At 39.0% G+C, this 20,522-nt stretch overlaps 1 protein-coding gene across 5 annotated transcripts in view; it reads left to right on the forward strand.

The window, feature by feature from the left end:
• DYRK1A (dual specificity tyrosine phosphorylation regulated kinase 1A) overlaps positions 1-20,522 on the forward strand; it is a 144,041-nt gene that overhangs the window by 118,192 nt on the left and 5,327 nt on the right. For all 5 annotated transcript variants that reach the window (XM_059392348.1, XM_059392344.1, XM_059392343.1 and 2 more), the window contains 5 exons: positions 3,658-3,944; positions 6,447-6,593; positions 8,427-8,567; positions 17,815-18,121; positions 18,601-18,725. In XM_059392348.1, the coding sequence (XP_059248331.1) occupies positions 3,658-3,944; positions 6,447-6,593; positions 8,427-8,567; positions 17,815-18,121; positions 18,601-18,725 (1,007 nt within the window). The remainder of the gene's footprint in view (positions 1-3,657; positions 3,945-6,446; positions 6,594-8,426; positions 8,568-17,814; positions 18,122-18,600; positions 18,726-20,522) is intronic.

Raw genomic sequence — 20,522 nt, forward strand, 5'->3', positions numbered from 1 at the left:
TGATTGTAAGACCGCATTATTTTATGTGCCACTGAGAAATAAATTGCTGTCAAGTATAAATATAAGATGCCGTTAATTTTAGGATTGAGACCTTTGGATCAAGTAACTATGGAAGTTTCCTGTAGGCATGTATACATAGCAACCCTGTTCAGAAATGTTGGCTTTACCTGATAAACAAGAGGTTAAATTTTATGTAATAAAATACCTTTTTTTTGGGACGCCTGGGTGGCTCAGTTGGTTAAGCAGCTGCCTTCGGCTCAGGTCATGATCCCAGCGTCCAGGGATCGAGTCCCACATCGGGCTCCTTGCTCCGCAGGGAGCCTGCTTCTCCCTCTGACTCTTCCTTCCACTCTGTCTGCCTGTGCTCTCACTCGCTCTCTCTCTGACAAATAAATAAATAAAATCTTTAAAAAAAAAAAAAAAACCTTTTTATGAGTAAGTAGGGCATTATGGTTTTTTAGTTTGTCCAAAATGGTGGAAACAGAAAAGAAAAAAATGCATGTTTAAAAATGTAAGTTCTGGGACGCCTGGGTGGCTCAGTCAGTTAAGCCTCTGCCTTCGGCTCAGTTCATGATCTCAGGGTCCTGGGATCGAGTCCCACATCAGGCTCCTTGCTCAGCGGGGAGCCTGCTTCTCTCTCAGCTTCTCTCTTCCTCTCTGCCTCTCTCTCTCTCTCTCTGACAAGTAAATAAATAAACTTTAAAAAGAAAAATGTAAGGTTCAGATACCAAGATTAGATTTCATTTATGAACACCCTTCATTCCTCAGTATTGCAAGAAAATGAGCTTTTATACTACTAATTTTTCTTTCTTAGTTTCCTCTCTGTAGATATCTGATATAATCCATTGTAATTACATCTGATTTAAAAGCTTTTCATATTCACTGAACACTTCTTGTTCAGTGTCAGTTATAACTTAGTGTGAGTTTGAGTGTATTTCCATTTAAGGGACACAGAAGCACAAGAAGGACATTCGAAGGATACTTGACTTACAAAGTAATCTGTGGACATGCCTCCCCACTTCTTCCTCATTTTTGTATGTTGTATTTTGAGTGTTTGCTTAAGTAGTAGAGCATATGTTGATAGCATTACTGTAACATTTTAATTCTGCCTTGTTGAAAGAAAACATGGCAAGTATATAGTAAGTATTCAATAAATGCTAGCCACTTGGTTATATATAATAATGCCTGTCATTTTTGTTTTTAATAAACTTTTTTTAGTAGATTAAAAAATTTAATAAATTTTAATAAATGAAATAAAGGGTTTTTTTTTAGCAAACTTTAAAATGATTATGAAAGTTGCATTAATCATGATTGATGTTTTTTAGATGAAATTTTTTTTTAAGTTCTTATTTAGGGAGGTGGTGAATGCACAGTGTCTCAAGGAACTGAGGTTCTCTATTGGAAGGCAAATAAAACCTTTAGATTTAGACCTAGTGCTGCAGGTAGATTTGATACTTAAATTTAAGATATCTCAAAGTCATATTGCTCTTTTCTGATATAAATAACTTGTTTAGTGTGATAGATAAATATAATTTATTCTGATGAGTTTTATAATCTTAAGTCTTTGAAACTTAAAAAAAAAAAAAACTACTAGCATAATTTCTCACCTGGATTATTTGGTACCTGTCATGATCTAGTCAAAAGAAAATTCAGTTTAGGTCTAGAACAAAGTTTTGCTGACCCTCCATTATCCCCAAAGTTCAGTTTTAAAAGATACATAAATATACTTGTGTTGGAGATTTGACAATGTCTTTAGTGCTCAGTACCTTGTAGATACTCAGTAAAGGAATAATGAATCGGGAAGTCAAGTGGAACCAAGTGGCTTGATCTTCCACTGGAAGAACTTTCTTTTCTTTTTTGAAGTAGACTTCATATCCAGTGTGGGGCTTGAACTCATGACCCCGAGATCAAGAGTCGTATGCTTACTGACTGTGCCAGTTGGCATCCCCATTGGAGGAACTTTCTAATCACAGAGCTTCTTAAAGGAATTTTCATAATTAAACTGGAATTGTGGCATCATTTAATTTTTTGCGTTCTTTTTGTGGCTATTGCTTAATCAAATTAAAACTTTGAGGGGCGCCTAGGTGGCTCAGTGGGTTAAAGCCTCTGCCTTCGGCTCAGGTCGTGATCCCAGGGTCCTGGGATTGAGCCCCGCATCTGGCTCTCTGCTCTGCAGGGAGCCTGCTTCCTCCTTTCTCTCTGCCTGCCTCTCTGCCTACCTGTGATCTCTGTATGTTAAATGAATAAAATCTTTAAAAAAAAAAAAATAACATAACCTGTTCTTTCATTTAAAAAAACTTTGATCAAGTCTGTGGGGTGTCTCTATTGTATGTGGAGCTCTGTTTTTAGTATGAAACCTATGAACTTCGGTGATTAAGAGCAGATATTATGCATTCTTCAGTAACCTTTAAGGATTCCTTTTATTGGTAGAGTGTTGAGTTGTACTATAGGCTCTGATAGAGCTACGAAGTATTTGTAATGTTATTTATCCTAACTTTGGATCGTGTGTGTCAGGATGATGTAAAAACAGTGTTGATGTGCACTGCACCCCAGGAGGCGGTGCAGGACAACACAGTGTAACCCCCATTCTCAGAGACCAGACCTTGAATACCACCATGGTTACTCCAGATAGATCTGTAGAGGAGCCTCTGGTTTTATGAAACTAAAAGACCAAAATGAAGGTAACCTTGACAGATGGGTGGTTTTATGTCATTCCAGTTGAGTTATGAGTGTTCAGTTTGGTGTATATGAGAGTTTTACAGTGAAGGGCAGCACTTCACTGAATGACCTCATCTGATGGGCAGTATTAGTACTAAAAGCACAGTCTTTGAAGCGATTTGGTGAGTATTAGGCCTTTTTAGAGGGTCAGCAGTGATAGCATGTAATGGCCTCTATACTCTTTTCTCATTCATAAGCCTACTTGTAATTTCTTCTTTTGATTGAGCTTCATTATTTTCAAGTTTTCCCAGACCTTCAGTTGTGTACAAGATATGCCATTTACCAGTTTGGTGAACACAATCAAATGACTTATGAACTCTTTTAATATCTTATAAAGCGTGCGTTTCAAATATTTGTTTTGTTTTCCTAAAAGAAAAAAGATCCGTGTCTTCCTTTGACAGTTGTTGCAGGAAATTACTAGGGAGATCTCAGGCTCGGCAGAGCAGAATGTGGATATGTATCAGAGCCTGAAAACCTTCCCAGAGAGAGCTGCCAAGTCCCGCATTGTCACAACTTGGAGATCCCAGTGGGTGGAGCTTAGGGGAAGTTGTGAGGTTGGGCTCTGAAGAAGTAAAAAATGCTTTCTTGTAGAAGTGAGCATAAAGTTACTGAAGTATTCTCAGTACTGTGTGTCGCTTTGCTACTTGTTTTCAGACCTGACTTCATTTTTTTTAAGCAAAGTCTTTTGGTGGTACTTCTTACATCATATTGTTTATTGGCAGACACCACACCTGTTTAATTCAGCAGATGAACAATTTAGATATTCCCGACTGATTATAGAATGTGCTGTTACTGCAGAATGCTGATCTCCAAATTTTAACTTGATTTTCACTCTGCAGTTGACATTGAAATGTTGTAGATTGTTTGAGAGTTCATGCATACATTATTCTCATTTTATTGGTATGTATAATTTAAAATGAAACTTTTTTTGTCTTTCAGTGCATTTGAAACGCCACTTTATGTTTCGAAACCATCTCTGTTTAGTTTTTGAAATGCTGTCGTACAACCTCTATGACTTGTTGAGGAACACCAATTTTCGAGGTGTCTCTTTGAACCTAACACGAAAGTTTGCACAGCAGATGTGCACTGCACTGCTTTTCCTTGCGACTCCAGAACTTAGTATCATTCACTGTGACCTAAAACCTGAGAATATCCTTCTTTGTAACCCCAAACGCAGTGCAATCAAGATCGTTGACTTTGGCAGTTCTTGTCAGTTGGGGCAGAGGGTAAGTATATTTCAGGACTTTTGAATTAAAATAGAATTAGGTAAAATAGTATCGGTAGATACTTGAAATGTTATTAATGTGTTTACAGTTTGGAGGTAATTATAGGATAGTTACCCTTAAAATACAGCACTCTAATCACATTGTGTTGAAACATGTTTTAGGGACATATCTCTTCAAGTGCAAATATAAGATTCTGGATTAGAAGGTATTGGGCTTTTTTAAAAGTAGATTTTTAAAAATTATTCATATGCCTAAGGTGGTTTGTAACTATATTTTGCAAGTAGAGGTTTTAGTATGAATTTGGGGATATTCCAGTACTCGAATATTGAATCCTTGCTGTGAAATTCTTCTCCAAAGATAGATCAAGATAAATGATTTTCTTCAAAAACTGATGGGTTTAAAAATATACAGGTAGTTTTGCATTACACACGGTGATACAGTATAGAAATTGCACAGTTGGTTAGACCTACTTGTTTTTGATAAATAAGTTTAAACCTTTTTCTCCCTCTGTTAATTCTGACATGTGTCCACACTGGTTTTCCTCAGACTGCTAAAAACAGACCTGTCTGTAGCAATAATACAGATTGAGATTTAGCGGATTTAAGAAAGCAGATTTTTCCCACTATTCTTTCTAGTGTTATGAAAGCTTCTCTTAACAGTGTGTTTCACATATAATGTAGAAGTGATCGGTTTCTTTTTTCTTGAAAGAAATTAAAATCATTTGATAATATTGTACTCACTTTAAACACTGTTCCTATTTACTTGTAATTACTGAAGCTTCATTTCTTGGGGGGAAAAAAACGAAAAACCACAACTAACATTCAGGTAGTATTTCATACTGGCTTTCCAGTTTTTGTTTTTCCAAGTGAATGAGAGTTCTTGCCCTATGCACCTTTTTTTCGTGTTTTAGATATGGCTGGTTAATTCAGTCGTGAAGATTTATAGTCAGCTAACAGGATTATCAGGCTTGTTCTTTTCTGCAGCTCTCTCATGGTAGTGGTGTTGTAGATCACTGAAGTAAACTGAAGGAGTAGGAAGCAAAATTTGCAGTTTCAGATGCCTCTGAAAATCAGGAGCTGTTCATAGTTGTTAATGTGGGATAAAGTGTATTGTGAATGGAAAATACATGCCCATTTGAGAGTTATTTGAATAGATTTAGATTTGGAATAATTTCCCCCCTATTTAAACAAAATCATATGTTCCATACCAATATCAAACACTACTATGTGTCCAACCGAACTGAGACAACTATCCCTTTAGCTCAGTGAGGTTTTAAACTGTGTTCAGTGTATCAGATAGAATGAGAGATCCTTTCTAAAATACACATGCAATGACCCTACCCTAGTCTCAGTCTCAGAAGGTGGCAGAGCAGGTGTATTTCATTGGGATTTTGGTGCACAACATTGTAGATGACCCAACCACTGCTTTTAACCAAAATGTATAGGTGACTGACAAACTTCTTGCATAAGCCGGGGAATGAGACTCTTACTAATGGGGAGTCTTTGGGTCTTACCAGTGCTGTTGGCCTGTGAAAACTTGAAAACGTAATACTTCTTCTCCGTCCCTTTGAATTTCAGTTTCTTTACTCTGACAAGGCATTAAAGTTGGGTTGAACTGCTTATGGGGGCATCAGGTTATTCTTGGAGATTTGGCTGGAGTTTCCGGTGGGAGCCACAGAAACATTCGGGAGAAAGCAGCACACTGTGCTGCTGGCCGCCTAGTCGAGAGTGTTAAGTGAGGAAGTTTTCGTTAGGAGGATTTTGTTTCTTTCTATCTCTTTTTAAATAAAACTTTCTTTGCTTTCATGATATTGCTAGGTACAAATTTACAATGGCTAAGTGAACATGAATTGGTTTCTTAAGACCTCCTCCGATTACTTTGTTGAAAATTATCCATTTCAAGGTTTTCTTTTCCTAAGAAGTCTTAGACTGAGGTGGAAGAGTGCAGGGCAGAAGTGATTGGTCAGAAACGACTCCCAGTTGAATTTTACTAGCGGCCTTTCTCACATGTATCTATGAGGCTACTACAGTGTACATACCTGAATTGTCTTTTACATTGTACAGAGTTTGTTTGATTTAATGCTGAAATACATTCTTAAGGTTAATTTAAATACAATTTAGTCCTTCCATTAATGGTAAACCAAGTGCCAGCCATAGCAGGAAAGAATACTAGAGAAACAAACTATTCTCAATAATGTCTTTTTTCTGATAAGGCATAATTATTTGTTTTAGGGTGTGGATCTTAATTACCAGTTAGGATTGGACTAAATGGAAGGACTTGTATTATGTTTTGCATTTCACAATCAGAGTAACCACTCTTGAAATATTTAGTTGTTTAGATAATACTTGTAGTAGAAGGTTGAAGTGGGTAATTGGAACCCAAATTTAGGAGTTAGCCGATTATTTTTCTCTGTTAATATTAGTTAAATGTACTTAATTCAGTGTGGAGCATAATTAAACGAAACTTATGTTGGAATTAATACGATATTGAAATATATTTCAGATATACCAGTATATTCAGAGTCGCTTTTATCGGTCTCCAGAGGTGCTACTGGGAATGCCTTACGACCTTGCTATTGACATGTGGTCCCTTGGGTGTATTTTGGTTGAAATGCACACTGGAGAACCTCTGTTCAGTGGAGCCAATGAGGTATATGATGGATTGCTTTCAAGATACTGTTTCTGTTTTCATAATTTTCTTTTTGTTTTTAATCTATGACAGTGTAACCTGAAAATTGTTTTTAGGAAAAGATACCTATTAATTTAAATATTCAAATGTTGGGACTTTTGAATTTATCCATTTTTAAAGTTTTTTCAGTTGTTATAATGGTGAGTTTGGGATGTTGGGGTGGGAAATGAGATCTTTCAATTTGCTACTGAGAAGAATAGTGAGTTAATAAAGGTTAAGCATTCTGGTTTTAAATTTTTTACAGATTTTATGTATAATGTAACAAATGATGATAAAAAGGCATGAGGGCCACCCTAAGAACAATGTAAACATCGATGTAAATTTTCAAAGTATGATTTGGAATTTAAGAAGTGATGACCAGTGGCCTTGCGGTGGGGTGTTTGATCTGAATAATTGAGGGTGAATTGGGATTATAGAATTTAACAGCTACAGATGATACGTAATTCTTCTAATTCATGGGTTTTCAGTCTGTTCTCAGAAGGTGTTTGGAGGTCAGAGGCAGTGCCTAGGAGGGCATGGGAGAGGCCATGGTCTCCGGCAGTCAGAGAAAATGGACTTTTCATTGGTTTAAAACATTACAGGGTTTTTCGTTTTTTAAAAAGGAAAGTTAACCATTACAGATCTTAATCAGTCCATTGCATTTATAAATAAGAAAAGAAAGGCCAACAAAATTTAATGACTTAACTTACACTGGGTTATACAGCTGTTAGTATGGTGTCAGAAACCTGTCCCCTCCGTCTTGTTAATTTACTTGAACTATAGCTAGTGAGCCACTCCTGGGCAGTGACTCGCATAGTGTGTGATTGGTTTTGTTTTGTTATCAGTAATATTACCCTGTAAAGTAGTATCTTTTTCATGGGCTTAAACAGTATGAAATTAAATTCTGTTGTATTAATTATAATTAAAATATGATAAAATATAATTAACTATATTCTGTTAAATCCCCTGAACTTCAGTGGCTTCCATTTCATTCATTGTAAAAGCCTAGTCCTTTGAGTGGCTCGAAAATCCCCTACTCCCTTTGACTCCTGCTTTCTTTCTGCGACCTTGCCTCCCCTCACTCTCTGTCCCAGCACAAAGCTTTGCTCCGTGTCCCTTGGAAACAGTGGACATAGGCCCATACTGTGGGCCCATACCAAAGGCCTTTGCATTAGTTCTTTCCTGTGCCTTCAAGTCCCTGTCTCCAGGGAGCACCATGGCTCCTTCCCTCACTTAGGTCTTTGCTCTCCCTACATCTTCTCTGTAATCCTCCAGTGCCTGTTGCGGTGTCCCTTGTCACTCGCCATCCCTTGAATTTTCTCCGTAGTTCTTATTTGGCATCGACATAATATAGTTAATTATATATTTGTCTAGTAGTGATTTCTTCCCCTGTAATATAAACTTTTTGGCAGAGATTTTTGTCTGTTCTGTTTATTGCTATGTTCTGCTGAGTGTGGTTTCTAGCATGTGGTAGACACTTGGTATTTGAGTGACGGAATCTGTACTTAAAAAAGAACACTTTATTCGGTCCACGCTTGATGAAGCCTCTGGAATTTTTCCTTTTTGATGGTTATTTGATTTTATGTGTTTGTTGAATTATCCGCCCTGTCCTGTTGAGGAATGAGCGGACTGCCGGATGGGAGGGACTTCATGTGTTTTGTTCATGATTCTGTGCTCAGTGCTTGGAGGTATGTGTGGCACACAGGAGATGCTCTATTTGTTTATAATTTATGAACGAATGGATGAATTGATGAGCCGAAATAGGGTGTACTACAGTAGAAGTTACAGGATTTTTTATTTCTATTTTTAATACAGGTAGATCAGATGAATAAAATAGTGGAAGTTCTGAATATTCCACCTGCTCATATTCTTGACCAAGCACCAAAAGCAAGAAAGTTCTTTGAGAAGTTGCCAGATGGCACTTGGAACTTAAAGAAGACCAAAGATGGAAAACGGGTAAAATAGGGATTTTTTTATTTTTTATTTTTATTTTTTTTAGCCTTTGTTATTTATTTTACTGGAGTGGTCTTTCTATAGCTCATTTTATGTTTACTTGACATCCGTGTTTTACTTAAACCGTTTCATTAATAACTTAGGTGTGTATTTCTTTAAAAGTTGGGTATAGTTTGACCTGAGCTGTCTGTATGGACCAGTGTTTGTTTCCCGGTTAGAGTTAAGACTTCCATTTTGCAAATTCTGTGTCTGCTTTGTGAGCCAGCCGATGAAACCACTGGGCCTTGCTACAGCAGTAGAATCAAGAAGTTTGACATTTTTTTCTCTTACAGTGTGGGTCTGTAATGAAGTCACAGTTAACAGTACTTCATCTGCGAGCCACAGAGGTCATAATTGCAGTACATCATGCTTTTTTTTTATTATTATTCAAATTTCAGATAGGAGAAGAAGATTTTTGACTAGGCAGTTTGTGACAAGAATATGAACTGACTAGAGTCCTTGGATCGATTTCAGTGCAGGTTCTTAGCTTAGTGGCATGGATAGCAGGAATGTCACATCTCCAAAATCCTCAGCGTGAGGTTTTCAAATCATTAGGTTTGTTTTAGTAATTTTCTTTTAGCTGAGAACTTTTTTTCAGATACCTAAACGGTGTCCATTTAACAGAGTACTTGATGGTAACTTTGCATCTTGATTTAACTTCTTAAAAATAATCCTGTTTTGTAATCTAGCTTGTTGGTAGTATAAAATGAATGTACTATATAATTATCTGGTTGTATGGGATATGTACATACCAGACACCTTGGGATGATCGTTTTGCATTTTTACACTTGGGGGATTTATTTTTGCTCCATTTTTTATTTTGCCCTTGGATTTTAGCGATGCTGCCACCAGGTGTCATTTCCCGGGAACTGAAGATGATGGTTATTTGCTTTAATTCACCTTCACATAGCTGTGGAGTCTCAACTTTTAATATTGGAAGATTTTCTTTAGAATGTTTAAAATTGTATCCGTGATTGTATCTTTCACAGCTGATTTGTAACTTACTGCATCCTGCCTGATTCTCTCAAGTTGGAGGCAGTGTAATATCTGGCAGCCAGATTGTGCCTGCTCCCCTTAAGAAAGAGGTGGAAAATACTCTGCAGGTCTCCTGAATCCTTTTGCCTTTGTCCACATCACTAGCTTATCAGGCCCGGCCCCTTTCCCCTTGAACCAAAACACAGCCCTGGGCATCCGTCTTGGTTCCCCCAGCATTCGAAGTAGCTCCTAGCAGTCGGTTTGAGTTGGCATCGAGGATCGGAAACCTCCTTTATGCTTTTTAATCTCTCAATACAGGCTACTACTTTCTCCATTTTGGACTTCTTTTCTTCTTCTGCCAGTTTTTTCTTTTTTCTAAATAAAACACTCATCCCGTCACATTCATATCTCTGTGTTCTAAAACCACAGTTAAGCCACTCTGGGCTGTAACCTATCATTTCTCCCAAATTGAGCTATAATTATTATTTTAAAAAATTAAGGAGGGGCATTTCAGAAAAGAGTAGATGGATCTTTTCCCTTTTTAAAATTGAAAGTGAGTATCTTGACCTATATTTAATACATATTAACTATAGGTTTTATGAGATTTCCCTTAGCTGTGATCAACGGCTGACTTAATTTTTAAAGTAGAAAGTAACTTTTTGAATTTTGCAATGACCCCCTCCCCCAAAAAATCAAATCCAGAACCGAATGATTACATTATAAAGGATATACTACGGAATTTAACCATAAGTATAAATTGAGTGCATGTGCTATCATTGGGTTTCTTTGTGCTTTTATTTTCTCAGTGATTTTATTCTTTCTTTTAATTTTTCATTTATGTTTCAAGAGCCCATTTTAGTTTCTTGGTGATGAACTCTGTATCTACTATATGTATATTTTTTTGGTGGGGAAAGTGGATGAAGAATTAAGATCTGTTTTATTAGAGTTTTTGTGCAACAACATACGCATACCTTTTGTGCTCATTTTGTTTTAACCTTATGTACAGCAGTGTAACCCTGCCTAAAACAAGATACAGAATATTTCCACCACCCTAAAAGTTCTGTTTTGACCCTTTTGTCATCCCACCCCACCCCACTTTCTGATTATTATCATCATAGGCTGATTTTGCCTACTTACGGGCAAAATTTGTATAAATGTAATTCTAGAGTACTTATTATTTTGTTTCCTTCACTTAACAAACACTTTTTGGAAATTCATCCGTATTGTTGTGTGTTTCAAAAGTTATTTTATCACTTCATAGTATTCTATTGAGTAAAAATACTGTAATTTATCTATATTTATCTGTCAGTGGACGTTTGGGTTGTTTTTGATTTGGACCTATTATACATAAGGGGACGGAAACATTCTTGTGTAAGTCTTTTGTACATGAGTGTTCTCATTTCCCTGGGATCACTAGAGGTAGAATTGCCAGGTCATAGGGTATATGTGTGTTCACCTTCACGAGAAAATACAGTTCTCCAAATTTTTATCATTTTACGTTCCTATAGTGTATGAGGAGGGTTCCACTTGCATGACATCCTCGCCATTTGGTATGATTGGTCTTTCTTGAAATCAGCCATTCTGACGGGTCTGTATAGTGGTTTCATTTGCATTTCTCCATGGCTAATAGTATGTGCTTAGTAACCATTCATAGTTGTTGTTGGGTGTTTTTGCAACCATCTTTCCAGTCTTTTACTCATTTATTATTGAGTTCTTTAATTATTGAGTTGTAGGAGGGTTTTTTTTGTTTGTTTTCTTAACACATATAATGGATCTAAGTCCTTGGTCACATTATGTGTCAGTATTTTTTTTTTTCCAGACTGGTTTATCTATTTCTTTTCTTGGTAGTATCTTTTGATGAGTGGAAAATTTTTAATATCACTGAAATCAAATTTGTCAGCTGGTTTTTATGAATAGTAGCAGTTTTTGTATCTTAAGACATCTTTGCTGTCATCCCAGCACAGAGGGTCTTCTGTGCTTTCTTTTAAAAGATTTTTTTAATCCGAGTTTTTATGGTTCGAATTCTGTGGTTCATCTGGAATTAAGTTTTGAATGTGGAATGAGGTATAGAAGTTGATGTTCACATCCCCAGGTCCTTACCTAAGCATTGCAGCATCATTTGTTGAATTGTTGCCTTTTTCTGTTGATCTGGGAGCTTTTGTCCGAAAAATTCATCTTTTATGTGTGGGTCTGTATTTGCACTCTGTTCTGTTGCTTTGGTTGATGAGTCCTTGAACAGTACCATAGTGCCAGTTACTGTAGCTGTGTGGTAAGTCTCAAATTCAAGTAGTATAAAGCCACCAGGTCTTGTCTTCTGTCACAAGAATTTTTTTTTTCCTATTCTCTAGGTCCTTTTTATTTACATATTAATTTAAGAATCTGCTTCTAAATTTGTACGCAAAAAATCTTGCTGGAATTTCTATTTGGATTGCATTTGAGTTCATCCAACAAGATGGACATTCTAACAGCATCGAGTCTTCCAGTCTGTGAACATTTCTTTACTTAGTCATTAATTTGTCTCAGCAGCATTTTGTGCAACAATTGCAGGCATATTTTGTATTTTAATTTTTACTTTTTTGGATGCAATTTTAAGTGTCCTTTTTAAAGTATTGTCTTCTAGTTTCTCGGAGCAAATATGTGGAAATAGAACTGAGTTTTCTATGTTGACTCTATGTCCTAAAACCTTGCTGAATTTACCTATTCTAGTTTTTTGTTTGTTTTTAGATTCTATAGGAGTTTCTGCTTAATCATGTCCTCTGCAAATGAGCAATCTTGTTCTTTGCCTCTGTATGCCTTTATTTATTTTTTATTTTATTATACTGACTGGAGCTTCCATATGTTGAATAGTTATGGTGAGAGCAGACATCTTTCCATGTTCCCAGTCTTGTGGGAAAAGCATACATTTATCCAATATTTTTAAGTATGGTACGGATTGTATATTTCTTGCATCCCTCTATCAGGTTGAAGGAGTAGTTTCCTTTGTTTTTAGATAAGTGTTTTGCTTGTTTGTTTTTCTAAATCATTAGTGGGTTTTGAATGTTGTCACATGTTTTCTGCATCTATAGAGATGATCATATGGTTTTTCTCCTATTATGTGGTAAAATACATTAATTAACTTTTAGAATATTAAGCTCAACCTAAGATAAACCACACTTGGCCTTGATATACTGTCTTAAGTATTGCTGGGTTCGGTTTGTCTATATTGGTACGAAGTTTGTCATTAAATGGATTTTTGTCTAAAATTTTATATAATACCTTCATTAGATGTTGATCTCATGATTATGCTGGTCTCATAAAACTATTGGGAAGTATTCCTTCTTGATTTTTGTGAAAGAATGTGTATAAGATTGGCATTCTTTTGAAAATGTTTTAATTAATAAAGTTCATTAATGAAACTATCAGGAACTGGGGATGTTCTTTGTTAGAGGGTTATTAATTATAGTTCATATTTTTTATAAATATATGGCTATTCAGATTTTCTTTTTGAGTCAATTTTGGTAGGTATGTATTTCAAGAAACTTGTCCTTATCTAAGCTGTTGGCTTTGTTAGCAGAAAATTACCCATAATATCTCATTATTATCTTTGTAATGTCTTGAGGATCTGTAGTGATAGTGTCTCTTTTGTTCCTAATGTCGGTCATTTCTGTTTTCTCCCTTTTTTCCCTGTTATTCTTTCTAGTGGTTTGTCACATTTACTTATCTTTTCCAACAACGAGTCTTTTGTTTTGTTCTTACTGTTCTTTAGTCTTATTTCTATTTCATTGATTTTTTAAAAAATTATTTCTTTTTCTTCTCCTTCCTTTAGGTTAAATTTTGCGTTTTCTAGTTTCTGAAGGAGAAGCTTAGATCATTTATTTAAAACTTTTTTCTTAACAGTATTTAAAGGCATAAATTTCCCTCCGATTACTGCTTTAGCTGCATGCAGTGACTTGTGATGTGTTTTAACTCTCATTGATTTTGAAACATTTCTAATTTCCCTTGTGCTTTCTTTATTGACCCATTGTCATTTGGAATGTTGATACATAATTTCAAAATATTTGAGGATTTTCTAAACATCTTATTATTAACCGATTTCTAGTTCAGTAGCATCATGGTCAGAAAACATGATTTCACTCCTTTGAAGTTGATTCAGACTTGTTTTATGATACAGCAGGTAATCTCTCTTGGTGAATGTTCTGTCTATATTTGCAAGGAATTGTATTTTATACATTTATTTGGTATAGTGGTCTACAAATGTCAGCATAGGTTGGGTTGTTTGATTTTTTTTTTTCCTATCTTTTATATCCTTACTTTGTGTGTCTGTATATCTGTGGATGTTTGTTCTCCCAATGACAGAGAGGAATGTTAACCTTTAGTGATGATTTAGGAGTTGTCTTTTTTGAGGGGGTTACTATTTGTTTATTTGACAGAGAGAGACATAGCAAGAGAGGAAACACAAGCAGGGGGAGGGAGAAGCAGGCTTCCCGCCAACCAGGGAGCTCAGTGCAGGGCTCGATCCCAGGACGCTGGGATCGCGACCTGAGCTGAAGGCAGACGCTTAACAACTGAGCTACCCAGGTGCTCCTAATTCTGGATTTGTCTTAATCTCCCTTTAGTTGCTTTACGTGTTTTTAAGCTCTCTTAGTCATGTGTACCCATTTACTGTTGTGGCTTTGTGGTAACTTCACTTTTTCATTATGAGGAAATGTCCCACTTTATCTCAAGTAATATTTTTCATTTTTGTCTTCAAGTCTGATTTGTCTGATATTACTGTATCTATACCAAGTTTCTTGTTCTTCACATTCTCATAGTCTGTATTTTTCCAACCCTTTAACTTCAGATCTGCCCATACTTTTTTATGTATGAAGTATGCCTCTTGTATGCACTGTTAAGTTGTCATGCCTTTTGATCCAGTCAGCTCATCTCTTTATTTCATGGTGAATTTTTAACTCGTTTAATTACTCATTAAAAACCCTGAAGTTTGGGCTTTAAAATGTTGTCTTATATGTACTCTGTTCATCTTACCTCCTTCCCCCCATTCCTTCTTTCCTGCCTTCTTTTGGGTTAATGGAATACTTTTTAGTTCTTTTATTTCATCTCCTCTCTTGAGTAGTTATTACTTGTAATTTTTATTCTTTATTTTTTTAAGATTTTATTTATTTATTTATTTGAGAGAGAGAGAGGGAGAGAGAGAGCAAGGGAGCAAGCGCATGAGTGGAGGGAGAGGGAGAAGCAGACTCCCCATTGAGCCAGCAGCCTGAGGCAGGGCTCGATCCTAGGAACCTGAGATCATGACCTGAGCTGAAGGCAGACACTTAACTGACTGAGCCACCCAGGCGTCCCTGTGTGTAATTTTTAGTATAATAAGCATCTTAAACTGATCAGTTGGCATTCGTCTGATATCACTTGATAAAGCATGTAACTAACCATGTGCTTTTGCCTAACCCTCCACGTTCTGTGCACTTTCATTGTATATCACTTCTGCATATGATACAGCCCTCACAACAAACAGTTCAACTGCTTTAAATAAAAAATGACTTTTAAAGAAATTTTAGAACATACAAAGAATTAAGATAATAAGATAACCTTTTCTATTTACCTGTGCAAATCTTGATTTCCTTTCTGCAGCTTCTGTCTTCCAGCTGGTTTTATGTTCCTCCAGAACAGAACTTTGTCTAGTTTCTTTATTTCAGGGTGAATAACTTTTGGTGGTGATTTCTGTCAACAGATGTTTATGTGAAAATATCTTTACTTACCTTCTTAAGGAAGATAAGGAAATTTCTATGGATATAGAAATCTAGGTTGACATTTTAGCAAAAGAAAAAAGAAATTACAACATTGTTTAAAGATGTTACTGACATTGTTTTCTGTATTACGTTGTTTCTGAAGAGAAGCCAATAGTTTTTCTAAGCATCATTATCTGTATGTAATATGTCTCCCTCTCCCCCAGCTGATTTTGATGTTTTTTTTTAATTTATGTTCAGTTCTTCAGTATGTTGACTCTTATGTCCCTTGGTGTAGTTTCCTTTGTATTTATTTTTTTGGAGTTTGCGGAGTTTTTGGGTCTGTGAATTGTTCTCTTTCACCAAGTTTTGAATGAATATCCTCAGACTTTGTCTTTTCAGATATTTGTTCTGCTCAGTCTTATTCGCTACTTAAATGTACGTTACAGTGAATAACGTTATCTTAGAGGTCTCTGGTTAGTTCGTTCTGTGTTATTTTTTTAGATAATTTCTTTGCTCTGTCTTCTGATTGACTGATTTTTTTTTCTTCTGCTGAGTCCTGTCTTATGTTAAAACCATTAAGTGAATTCTTTATTTCTGATACTGCATATTTTAGTTCTTATAGTTCCACTTTTTTTTTTTTTTTTAAGATTTATTTATTTGAGAGAGTGAGAAAATACATTGTGGAGTAGAGGGAGAGAAAATCTTAAGCAGACTCCATGCTGAGCGTGGAGCCCAACATGGGGCCTGAGATCATGACTTGAGCCAAAACCAAGAGTCACTCAGCGTTCAATGGACTGTCCCACGCAGGCACCCCTCTTTTCTGTTTGTTTGTTTTTTTTTAATGTAGTTTTCATTTCTTCTGAAATACCCTATCTATTCATACATGTCCTCCTTTTGAACTAAATTCTTTAATCTGCTTGTCATAATTATTGATAATGCCTATCTGTGAGTTCCCAGCATTTGGGTCATTTATTTATGTGGGTCTTCTTTCTATCTTTATCAATTCATTGTAGACCCATCTTGTTTAAATCTCTTGTCTCTCTTTTTTTAAATGTATGCCAGACTTTGTATTTAAGAACACTTGAGAGGGAAGTAAATCTTACTTCCTCCAGAAAGAGACCCACCTCTCATTCTGTCAGGCACTACAGTGGGACAGAGTCTGCTTCCTTTGTAGTTAAGCTGAGTCTGGGCTTCGCTTTGTCTGTTTGCTCAGCTTAGATTCTGTTCTCCACGGTGTTCATAGGTTCTGAGCCCTGTCTCCGGAGACCTGAGCGCTCTCTGTACATTATTGCCAGCAGCCTGCTCCTGTTTGTGCCTCACGCAGTCTCTGTCCATCCTGCTGCTCTGCCCCCAGCCTGGGAGTGCCCTGCGGGCTCCGCCTGGACTGTCGGCAGGCCCTCGCTCGGCCTGGGGTCCTCCTCCATCCCCACAAGTTGGTTCAGAGTTGGGCTGGATTCTTACCCAGATCTCTGGCATTTCGTAAGAAGCACCTTACGATGCTTCTTTCCCAAGAAGGGCTTTTCATTTTCTGGAATTTAGTTGATTCTGGTTTGTTTAGGCCGTGGCGTTATAACGGGTTTTTTAAAATGGAATGGTTTTGTGGCCTACCTTCCTGGCTTGTTCTTGCTTTTAGAATGAGAGCAATAGTCTCTTGCAAATTTCTACATTGTCACCAGAAGTAAAAATCCAGTGATAATATTCTGAATAAATTCAGTATTCATAGGATTTTTAAGGGTTATACTGTCATCTGTTTAAAAATTAGTTTTCAGAAAATATCAACACGTTAAGGTAATTTATTATTCAACATACTCTAAAGGGAGGCATAAATAATTTGTTTTTAATTTCTTTATCTAGTATGAGTAAGGGGCACCTGGCTGGCTCAGTCGGTAGAGCCTGTGACTCTTGATCTTGGGATTGTGAGTTTAAGCCCCACACTGGGTGTACAGATAACTGTTAATAAATAAAATTTTAAAAAATTTGAGTAGGTAGGTTTAAACCAGTGTAATGTAGAGCCTACTTGGTGTGATTACCACAGCTTTGGAGAGCTGCCATTGTGAAAGGAAGTGCAGCCAGGGTTGGTGGGGCATCAGGCAAAAAAGAGGTTCAGGACCACGTGGCCGGAGCAGCAGCGGGCACAGCTCATTCACGTAAAGAACCAGAGAGTACAGTCTGTAGGCTCTGTGGGCTTCTGGTGTCTTAACTTGGTTTGGTTGGTTTTTAAAATCTCCAGAACTGTGAAAACCATGTGTGACTGAGGTTGTACACAAACACCTCTGAGCCCAGGCCATTGTTTGCTGAGTCCTGGGCTGCGGGATCTTTAATGTCATTTTTGATCTCAAAATTATTTTGAATTTCTCTACTGTAAGTGCATCTGCGATAGTAATGTATGAAAAAATACAGAGGATCCTAACTACAAGCCTTCTTTTTAATAAGGGCCTCTTTATAATAGATTGAACTGTATTTGAAGTTATGTAGGCTTTTACATAACCATCAAATTTAGAGAAAGCCTTTTTTATCTTTCTTCTCTTTAGGAGTATAAACCACCAGGAACCCGTAAACTTCATAATATTCTCGGAGTAGAAACAGGAGGACCTGGTGGGCGTCGTGCTGGGGAATCGGGTCATACTGTAGCTGACTACTTGAAGTTCAAAGACCTCATTTTAAGGATGCTTGATTATGACCCCAAAACTCGAATTCAACCTTACTATGCCCTGCAGCACAGTTTTTTCAAGAAAACAGCTGACGAAGGCACCAATACAAGTAACAGTGTGTCCACCAGCCCCGCGATGGAGCAGTCACAGTCTTCGGGCACCACCTCTAGTACGTCTTCAAGCTCAGGTCAGTTCTCCGACCCTGGGTTAGGCTTGGGAGCTTTGACTGTTTTCTTTACAAAGTGGGGGTTATTGTAAAGTATCTTAAAAACTTGTTGATGGGATTGGGAGGAATTACTTGACCTAAATCTGTTCTTTGTAGTTAGTAAAAACAAATCCACCTGCCTCAAAGCTCCAGTACTTAATTATGCATAATAAATTCTGCATGGCAGTTGGAAACAAAACTCTTTATTAACCGAAATTTTTAATTGCTTTTTAAATAGAACTACTTTGTTCACATGCCTGAAATTTTCCCTGATGTAACCAAAACCAAAGTGGCTGATGTGGAAGAACTTAGAGAACTGGATAACTGTCTGATACGCTCTCAGACTAATAGAGCTTTTTGTGTGCGAAGCACTTTCAGTTTCAGTGTTTGAGTTCTAGAATGTATACTTGAGCAGAGTGAACTTGAGACTGACACATGCTGTGTTGTGTGTGATTCTGAAGGTGGATCGTCGGGGACGAGCAACAGTGGGAGAGCCAGGTCAGACCCGACGCACCAGCATCGGCACAGCGGCGGGCACTTCACAGCTGCCGTCCAGGCCATGGACTGTGAGACCCACAGTCCCCAGGTGAGCTCCCAGGCCGCTCCCACCGTCCCCCGCTGTGCCCTGGCCCAGCAGTGGCGGGGGCCAAGGGCCTCTCGGAGGGTTGTGTCGTTCCCTCCGAAGGGTCATGGCAGCTTCCTCATTTGTAGGGGATTCTGATGTGTCTGTAACGAAAACACATCCGCAGCTTGCGCTCTCGTCCTTCGGAACCTGCCAACGTTTCTTGGGTGCCTCCCAGCCGCTGCTCCGTTTGTTTTCTTCTCGGGTGTGTCTCCCGCACCAGCGCAGCATGTGGAGCCTTACGCTGGTCCAGTTTTCATTTTACATCGAACACTGTCCCTTCAGGGGTTCGGTCGCACTCCCTGGCCCGTGATCTTGCTCGCGGCCCGACTGCTCCCCGTGCTCCGCCATCGCGGACAGTCCTTGATTCCCAGGCAGTTCGCGTTTGATTTTTACCTCCCTGTTGGTTTGGTTTTGGGGTTTGTTTTTTGGGTTTTTTTTTTTTTGTTGTTGTTGTTGTTTTGTTTGTTCCTTTGTTTTTAAAATTTGTTAAAGAAGAAGCTGTAATTGATTAATTTTTATAAAAAAATGGGTGAAGCAGATGGTGGTAGTAAAATACTTACTAACTGCTCTTTGGGGTTCATTCCGAGCACCGCATTACATGTTTTATAGTGAGGCCCGTGTAGTGTTTGTTTGATGCCTGAAGCAAAACTGGGGTCGCGGTCGGCCAGCCCGCATTGTGGCGGCGGGTCTGCTGCTGCTGCAGGAGCGACGCCCGCGGGCGGACAGGCGGCACCACCGTGTTCGTGTTCGTGTGGCGCGGCCTCGCTGGGCCCTCCTGACCGCGCCTCGTCAGCCCGTCTTCCCCGGTCTCTTCCGTCATTGTTCCAGTTGCTGCTTCTACTCTTCTTACAAACCGCTGAGCTGCCCTCCCGGACTTCGCTCCTCGCTGCCTGAGGAGAGGCTTCGGAGGAGGCGCAGCTCACCCCGCCGGCGCGCTTGAGTGCGTCTCGCGCCTCTGCGTCTCGTCAGCGGCCGCGTCTTCCCTCCTGGCCCGGGCCGGCCCCGCCTTGAGCTCCTGCCTGCGCCGCCGCCGCCTCGCGGTTGACGTTGCCCTTTGCTCGGCCTCTGGCTCCCGGGGCGCCGCCTCTCCTCTTGGGCTTGATTCTCCTTCCTGTCAGCGGCTGATCCTCCCCACGTCCCTCCCAGCTGGAGCTAAATCTTTGCCCGGCCCGTGTCTGTCCGGCCCTGCGATTTTAGGGGGCGGGGGCGAGGGGAGCTCTGTGGTACCCCCGAAGAGTTCTTCAGTCCGCTCCGCTCGGGCTGCCTCCCGCCGTTCTGCAGCGTCGCCCGGGCCCGCTGCCGAGGAGGCCATGGGCGCCCCGACGCTCGCCTCTCGCCGTCGGCCACCCACGCTGACAGGCTGGCTGCCGCCTGCCCTTTGAAGCACTGTCCTCCTTTTCCCTCGACAGGCCACCTCCACACACACACACACACACACACACACACACACATACCCCGCGTGCGCGCGCTCCTCTGGGGCCTTTCCCTCCTTGTCTGCTCTTCGGGGTTCTCTATTGCCGCCCCCCCCTTGACTGCAGTGCCGTTCTCTTCTTTTTTCAATCTAAGATTTTATTCATTCATTTATTGGAGAGAGAGTGTTGGTGGGGGGATGGGCAGAGCAGGAGGGAGATGGACAAGCAGACCACATGCTGAGCCTGGAGCCTGATGGAGGCCTTGATCCCTTGACCCCGAGATCACCACCCAAGTGGAAACCAAGAGTCAGGCGCCTGGCCGAGTGAGCCCCCCAGCCCCCCCCCC

Source organism: Mustela nigripes, chromosome 2 (assembly GCF_022355385.1).
Source record: "Mustela nigripes isolate SB6536 chromosome 2, MUSNIG.SB6536, whole genome shotgun sequence".
NCBI classification, from domain to species: domain Eukaryota; kingdom Metazoa; phylum Chordata; class Mammalia; order Carnivora; family Mustelidae; genus Mustela; species Mustela nigripes.